The following is a 7,747-nucleotide window of genomic DNA, read 5'->3' as shown; positions in this document are numbered from 1 at the left end:
TACCAATTACATATTTTTAAAATATTTTTCATATAATAAATAAACAAAAAAATACGTTTATACTATTGTATCCGAACATAATTATTAGATAGAGTAAAATATCATTTTTGTCCTCAATGTTTGAAGTAAGTCTTATTTGTATCTCTAACGTTAAATCATTTTATTTGTATCTCTAACGTTTGTAAAACTGATTCAATATTTTCTTGCTGTCAATTACACATCATGAGCTTTAGTTTGAGTTTTGAAAATCTCTTCTTGAAGTTATAAATGTTTGGGACAAAATCGATGATCCACTCGAAAGATAGCTCATCAAAAGTTGAAACTAATCCGTGCAACATTTACATAATTTATTTTCTAGGGACATAATTGAATCTAAACACAAATAGTAGGTACAATATTGAAATCGAACACATTCAAGTGAGACCTAGTTGAAAATGAATACATTTAAGTGGGAATAATTGAAAAATACAATTTGATTTAACAGTATAATTGACGGTAGGATAACATTGAATCACTTTTATAAACGTTAGAGATACAAATAGAACAATTTAAACGTTAAAGAGACAAATTGGACTCACTCCAAATGTTAAAAACAAAAACGATACTTTACTCTTATTAGATAAAAAGATATTTTTATATGAAATATTCAAATATAAAATTACTTTTATTATTTTTCTTTTAAAAAAAAGATTACTTAAATTTTTTTTTGTAAGAACTTATCTAAACAAGTCCTAAAAAAATTACTTTGACATTAAAAAAGAAGAATTTAATGTACGATCAATAATCATTAAAATTAGTCATTATATATTTGTGTATATTATATATATAATTTAATTTATTTTTAATATATATTTTATATTCTAATGTGTATTCTATTTTAATAATTATTTGATATATATTTACTATAATTGTAAAAATAATTATTTTTATATATTAACTACTTAAATAATAATCTAAAAAGAATGAATTTGATTGAATAAGTTTGTAAAATGTTTTAAGGATGCATCAAAAAGGAAAAGAAAGAGCAGAAGAGCTAGAGAAAAAGAGAGCGACAAAATCCGATAACACAAAAACAATTCACTGTCTCAACCGTATATAATAATACAATTGAAGTATACAAAATTATATTCTGATAACGAATAACACATCACAAGAACATATATGTATACATGTACATATATATATAAATACAGATACAAACATTTAAAAATTTTACCATACTTTCCTCTTATCCTCACTATAACAACAAAACAATAGCATTATTTGCTACGTTGTTCATGTCATCATTAATCATAACTTTACAATGAAGCAAAGAGCGAAACCAAGGCAATAACTACTCCGCCAAAGAGCCCCATCTCGACGCGACAACCGCCGCTAATACCGGCTGCTGCTTCTTGAACCTTCTTCCCTTCCGACGACACGGTGGCTGCGACGGCGTTGGCAACGGCGGATGGAGCAAAAATAGGCTGGTGAACCTCCAAGATTGAAAGTGATTCGGGTTGAGTGTCAACGGTTCTGACGAGCTTGCTCTCATACTGTTCTTTCTCGGCGGGTGCAAAAGCCACCTCGCCATCGTTTATCAAGTTGACGAAGATTCCAGAAGATGAGAGTGTCGCCAACTTCTCGTGGCTACCAACTGCTGCGACGAGAAGCTTCTCGTCGTAGTAATTGGTAACCACGTGGTTGGCCAGGACTGCCTTGATGTAGTCCTGGGGCTTCCCGTCAAGGGAGGCGAGTGCGTCGTCGCTGAGGGCGAGGACGGTAACGGCTTTCTGGCCGTTGATTTGATCAACAAGCTTGGTTTCGGTGAGGTACTTGCTGAACTTGGTGAATTCTGGGTATTTGCTGAGTGCGCTGGTGATATCTAACCCATGAATGCATGAAGAGAAAGCTAGGAAAAGTGCCAAGCACAGAACAGAGGTGTTTCTCGAACCCATTTTTTTTATTATTTTGTTATTGTTTTTTATTGGAAAAGAAAAGGGGTTTTGTTTATTTCTCCCTTTTCTTCTTCTCGTCAATGTATGAATACCGAAACCAAGCTTCGCTTGATTATTGAAGGCAGTAGCAAGGGTTCGTTTATATATTATCTGTTTTGGTTAAAAATAGGGTTTAAAAGAGGGAAAAAAATTAGTGGCTTAGGGTTCAGTTACTATATTTAATAGGGGGTTTTAATTTCGATGGTTGAGCATGGTTTTTGGGATGAGTAGAGTTTGTAATTTTGGTACATGATTTATGGATTGATTATAATTTGATTAATGGTGATGCGAAGAAGTTTACGCGAAAGCATGGACTACTCATTTGACATTTAAAGGGAAAGAATATGGTGTTTGGTTCATGTCATAGATTCGACAAAATTGTATATCTGTTATTGAGGCCCTAACATAATCCTTTTTCTCTATCCAAGTTTGAGATTGGTTGTCTGAGATAAGCAGAGTTGTATAAGACATGAGTTGTATAAGAAGGATAGTTAAGCGAATAAATTTTACAATCAATTCTCAACCGTAAACGTACTTTTGAGGATAAAAATAGAAAAAATCATGTTTAAAAAAAGAAGAGTGACAGGGATCAGTAATTTTTGTGATTTATAACCATTAAGTAGCTATCAATAATGTTTTTAATGGTGTGAGATTTTATCTAATAATGTGAAATTACTCACTTTTCTTTTAGTGATTACATGCTGACCAGAATTTAATAAAGTTGCTGATCCCTAAACTTTTTTCTTAAAAAAATTATCCAAACAAATTTGGTCCAACATTTAACGTGCATTCATGCTTCAAAGCTAAACCAAACATGTACTAAATCTTCATTAACAATTGAAAGAGTAAATGTAATCTTTTACCATTAATTTTATAAGCAAAACTAAAAATAAATATGAGAGAAAGAACAATAAAGAGTTAGAGATCACACTTTACACTCTCAATTTTTTTTAACAATCTTAAAGATCTATTTCCCAAAACCCATAATAAAGGAGAAACTTAACAATGCACTACTGCTGCCTCTGACAGTTTATACTAGCCCTCGTTTTTCACATAAACCGCTACTACCTATTTCTGCTTCAACCTCTCTTCAGTAAACGAAAGCTAGTAGTAGCAGTAGCAGTTTATATTGATTTTGAATCCGCTGTAATAACAATTTGTATAAATATATAAATATGAGAAAGTTGCAATTACATTTTCAGATTGAAAAAGTTACAATCTAGTAATTTTACGTTCTAATTATTTTATTTCAGAAACTCGCCTTTATTCCTCAATACCATACTCTGCATATTTAAATGAATGGTATGGCAGGCCATCAACATTAGCTAAAGGGAAAGAAGGGATTAATACTTAGCTTTGATCCTGACTTGAGTGATGAATTTAACCATTAATGTATAATTCCTGAGTTTTCATTGATCATCAAATGAAAGCTCTTGATGAAGTGGTATACGTGGTTCTAGAAAGGTAAATAGGCTTAAATAACCAATCATGCATCACGTAGCGAAAAGAATTAAAAAACAAAAGTACCCAACATGGTAAAAAAATTTAAAGATTATGTAGTTGATGCTCTATAGCCAAACAGCAGCAGGCATATAAAGAACAGAAAAGAGACATCTTTTAACCTAACTAACTAACTAACAAACCAACTGTGACTAGTAGGGGTTGTTTGGGAGTTGAAATTTTGGAGGGAAAGGAAGGGGAAGACTTGTAGTGTTAAATTTTGAATTTACACTACACCCTTTTTTCACCCTTTCTTCCCCTCTAAAATCCCAACTCGCGAACAACCAGGTAGATACTACAACTTTATGAACTAAAACTTGATTACTTCCTTGTTGTCTTGTCCAACTAAGGATGTCAAACTAAACTCCATTTTGGAAGGACATAGTTTGCAGTATAACTTTTTACTTGAAGATTGACATTCCTCCAATGCTTCAACAAGGCTCGATTCCATGAACGAAGTTCGACTACTCATCAGTAACGTCAGCTGGCAGTCTGTAAGTGCGAATTACTCGAATCTATAGCAACAACAAAGTGGTAGTCAGAAAATTAGCAATAAGTGCTTAGCAGCAATAATATTTGACATTATCACTGTTTCACCAGTATAAATCTACATTAAAATTGAAATTGATAAGGTCCACCACAACTTGTCCAAAACTAAAATACGCTGGCAGAGTGGCACCGAGTTCTTCACATGGAATAGATAGTTATGCATGCAAATAAAAGAATTGACGTATTAATCAATTCAAATCGTATTTGTATATAATCATTGCAAATATAAGAATTAACTTATAAAAAAATAATTAATTCCAAATAAATTGCCTTAAATGATCTCATATTTGATTTTTTTTTAAATATTTTTTTAAAAAAGGAGCCGTGTAAATATGCAAAGGGAAGTAATAAATCAGCAAATAAGCACAACATATTTAGCAAATCAAATCAAGTTGGGGAAGCAGATAAACCCAGGATATAGCAAAGTTAATACACTAACATGTACGACAGAACGGTACATTACCTGAGCGAAAGCATAAATTGCACGCAAGAGTCTAGCATAATCTGTTCCAAGCATTTGAATGACCAGATCTGCCAAAAATGTTCCCCAGAGCCTATTCAAAAGACCAAATAACATGATTAGAAATATCCACTAATTATGTCTCAAAAAATAGCAAGGAGGAAATGGAAATCCAGCTGAGAAGTGTTAGTGGTGTATTTAATCAAGAGAGTGAATAGCATTTCCTTTATTTGGTAGAAGTGGAACCATAGGTATCCCCTTATCGAAGTTATCTTGATTGAGAATTTGCAATGCTATACCCAGGATTTGAATTCAACACCGTTGCCTAAGGGGAAGATGTATATACTATATACCACTTCAATGGACCATAAATTAGCATTAATACCACCCAAAAGAGTTTGCTGATTTCTTAATACAAAGCTGTCTAAGGAATGCTTATGTTAATGAAATTTAAAGAGGGTTCCTTTGATTAAGGAGAGAAAGGACAAAAAAACGAGGTAAAACATAAAGCACCAGACAAGGAGTAAAGAAGAAGAGTTTGAAGCTTTTTCTTTCACTTTTAGAGCCTCACCCCCAGAAAAATGAATATTGCACAGGAAACCATCACCAACTTGAAAAGTTGCCTATTGTCTTTAAGTGAAAGTATGAAACAAATAATGCTGCTAGGAGGCCAAAATTAGGCAAGTAATGTTAATATTTTTGTTCTCCTCCCTTGTTGGTGTGAGTATGTATGAGAGAAGTTAGGTTAAGCTGAGAAACACAATGCTATTTGTTTTGAGGAAAGCAGATTTTGACAAGCATATCCTTGTCAAAAGAACTGGAAGTTAGCACTTAGCAGATCGATTCATAGATATACAAAAAGTATGCAAAGAACTTATATATCAAGGTCCAGAACATACACAGGTCCAAGTAATGTGATCATGCTTCTAAAACCGAGATATCTTGATGCAGCACCAAGAAAACCCTGGAACACCAAACTTGATATAAGAGACATACATACTTAGTATCAGAGACACAGTCGAAAATACAATAAATAAAAGTAGTTCATTTGTTGCACAAATAAATGTACATCCGAAAGGCTGTCAAATTAAAACTGCAATATTATCATCCCTATGCATAAGGTGATTAGGAAATGTCAACATTAAAACTCTGAACTCTGAAGCATGGAATCCCGTGCTGGATTTAATTTTCACATTCACAGCCATGCAAGAATATCAAGGATAGTAGAGAAGAATTAGTCAAAACAGATTCACATGCTAAAACTGAAAGTAGTTAGAGGTTGTTAGTATGGTTAGAAAGCTGTTATAATAGTCTAAGAGAAATTATTAGAATCTTCTCTCTTTCTTATGTATACATAAGCCTAGTGCTTCTCATGTATTTCAGAGTTTTTAAATCAAAGAATGGAAGGTCTAGAATATTCAGCATCTTTCTCATTCTCTCTAAGATAGTGATTTCTTCATAAAAAAGCAAACCATCATCCTTTCATGGTATCAAAGTTTCTATGGCCAACATGTCAAAAGTTCGATATTTGTTGCCCTAAAAGAAAAGAATTTAACCATAAGGCAAACAAAAAGAAAAAAGTCCATGCACAACTCATGCTTCGAAGAGGCTCTTGCATGATGAGACGTGTTAAATATATAACCATTCATATACATCTATCTATCAACTTTGCCATTGTTGATCTATAATCAAAATTGACTTTGTTGTATAGTCTAAGAAATGGATAGCATGAGCACCCAAAGACCCTTAAAGCATGATAATCAGGTTGCTGAGAGAACAACAGTTCATGAGGAGATTTGTTTTGTAAAATAGATGAGGAAATTCTATTTATAAGATCTGTAGAAGTTAAGAAGTCTTCATCCCATAAGGTTAATGGCGTCGAGGAAGTGAAAAGCATTGCGAGGCTCATGAACAAATATGGTTCCTATATCAATCATATTAACAACGCTGCTTCTGACCTCAGACAGCCTATTAATGATACTGCTTCTAATCTCATGCTGCAGAATCAAAACAAGACAAATATGGTTCCTAAGAGTGAATTTATGACCCCACATATTAGAAAATCTGTCAAATCTTCTACTGCAAAATGCTCTATTACTCTAATGAGGTAAAAATAGTGTATCATATACGATGTCTGTCATAAATCGCCTTTCCTAAAAGCTTAAGCAATTGAGCATTAGATAATTAATGATTTTATACTTTAATATGCTCCCTCACACAAACGTGCTTTTGGGCTTAAAGTATGCACAATGCATAAAACCATTCTACCTTGTGTTAAAATTCAAACTTGTTTAGGATAATATAGGGGAAAACAAGGAGCAAACTTTAGACACTAGGCCATAAAAGCTCAATACTATATCCGAAACCATCTTTCTCAAAATATTAAATCATTGGATAGGATAATTTAACGGTGTTAAAGAATGACAAAAATCAACAAAGCCCCTTCACATTTGGCTATTCAACTAATGCATGTGAAATTGGAATTTCCAAACTATTTGTTACTTTGTGATCATTTACTTCCTATAAAGGAATCGCATAAAGTTAGACGCAATTCCAATTTGTGCTATAATATAAGGCACCTGTTTAGCTGCAAGCAAGGCTGCTCGGGATTCTAGATTCGTAATAGCTAACTGTCCACCCTGGAAATTATAAGAACGACAGGCATGTTTAAGTTATGCGTGAGAAATATTACTCATGTTATTGAAACAGCCACCAAAGACCAATATTTATACCTTCTTAATTAGCTCTTTCTTAATCTGGTAGTTAGCAGCTTCTGCAAGCACTTTGCCAGATAATTTCCCTGCTAACTGCAAATCAGCACCTTGTCATGAGAGAGACAGAGAGAGATGCATTCTTTTGGAGAGAAATTAGAGATAGAGAACAAACAAATGCAAGATATCATTGCCTTACCAATTGATATATCTTTGCCAATGTGAATGCACCACCACCCTTTAATTGACAACAAACAATTACAAAATCAGAAAGAAGTAAGAACACGTCAAGTAACATTTAAGAACAAATTAAGGAAGGTTACAAAGTGAATCATACACGAAGTAACATTTAATCAACCTTCAAAATAATTGATCGAAGATCTTGTGCCCCAACTTTCAAAGCGGCCAGAGATTGAACTTTCCACTGACTGAGTCCGCCTTGTAGACTGCTCTGGCCATCAGACGTTGTGCTTATGTCCAATAAACCTAGATAATCTTCTGATTCCTTCCTAAAAGAATTTTGATGGTATAAGTATAAAAAGATTTTGAAT

General features: G+C 33.3%; 2 protein-coding genes across 6 annotated transcripts in view; both read right to left on the bottom strand.

Annotated features, from left to right (window-relative positions):
* Positions 1-1,208: 1,208 nt before the first annotated feature.
* LOC107463005 (fasciclin-like arabinogalactan protein 3) lies at positions 1,209-2,005 on the bottom strand. Its single transcript, XM_016081693.3, has one exon. It carries the CDS (start codon positions 1,935-1,937, stop codon positions 1,299-1,301), a length of 639 nt encoding a protein of 212 aa, XP_015937179.1. The 5' UTR covers positions 1,938-2,005; the 3' UTR covers positions 1,209-1,298.
* A 1,481-nt stretch (positions 2,006-3,486) lies between these two features.
* LOC107463075 (uncharacterized) overlaps positions 3,487-7,747 on the bottom strand; it is a 6,097-nt gene continuing 1,836 nt past the window's right edge. For 4 of the 5 annotated variants that reach the window (XM_016081803.3, XM_016081804.3, XM_021129757.2 and 1 more), the window contains 7 exons: positions 7,555-7,705; positions 7,396-7,434; positions 7,218-7,292; positions 7,065-7,124; positions 5,385-5,449; positions 4,489-4,579; positions 3,487-3,991 (listed from right to left, as the gene is read on the bottom strand). In XM_016081803.3, coding sequence (XP_015937289.1) covers positions 3,941-3,991; positions 4,489-4,579; positions 5,385-5,449; positions 7,065-7,124; positions 7,218-7,292; positions 7,396-7,434; positions 7,555-7,705 — 532 coding nt within the window. In that variant the 3' untranslated portion in view covers positions 3,487-3,940. Of the gene's footprint in view, positions 3,992-4,488; positions 4,580-5,384; positions 5,463-7,064; positions 7,125-7,217; positions 7,293-7,395; positions 7,435-7,554; positions 7,706-7,747 lie in introns of all 5 variants that reach the window. The other variant, XR_001586885.3, reaches the window with a different exon arrangement.

This window comes from Arachis duranensis, chromosome 8 (genome assembly GCF_000817695.3).
Source record: "Arachis duranensis cultivar V14167 chromosome 8, aradu.V14167.gnm2.J7QH, whole genome shotgun sequence".
Lineage (NCBI taxonomy): Eukaryota > Viridiplantae > Streptophyta > Magnoliopsida > Fabales > Fabaceae > Arachis > Arachis duranensis.
Note: the sequence above shows the minus strand (reverse complement) of the source record. Positions and strands in the feature narration are given on the sequence as shown.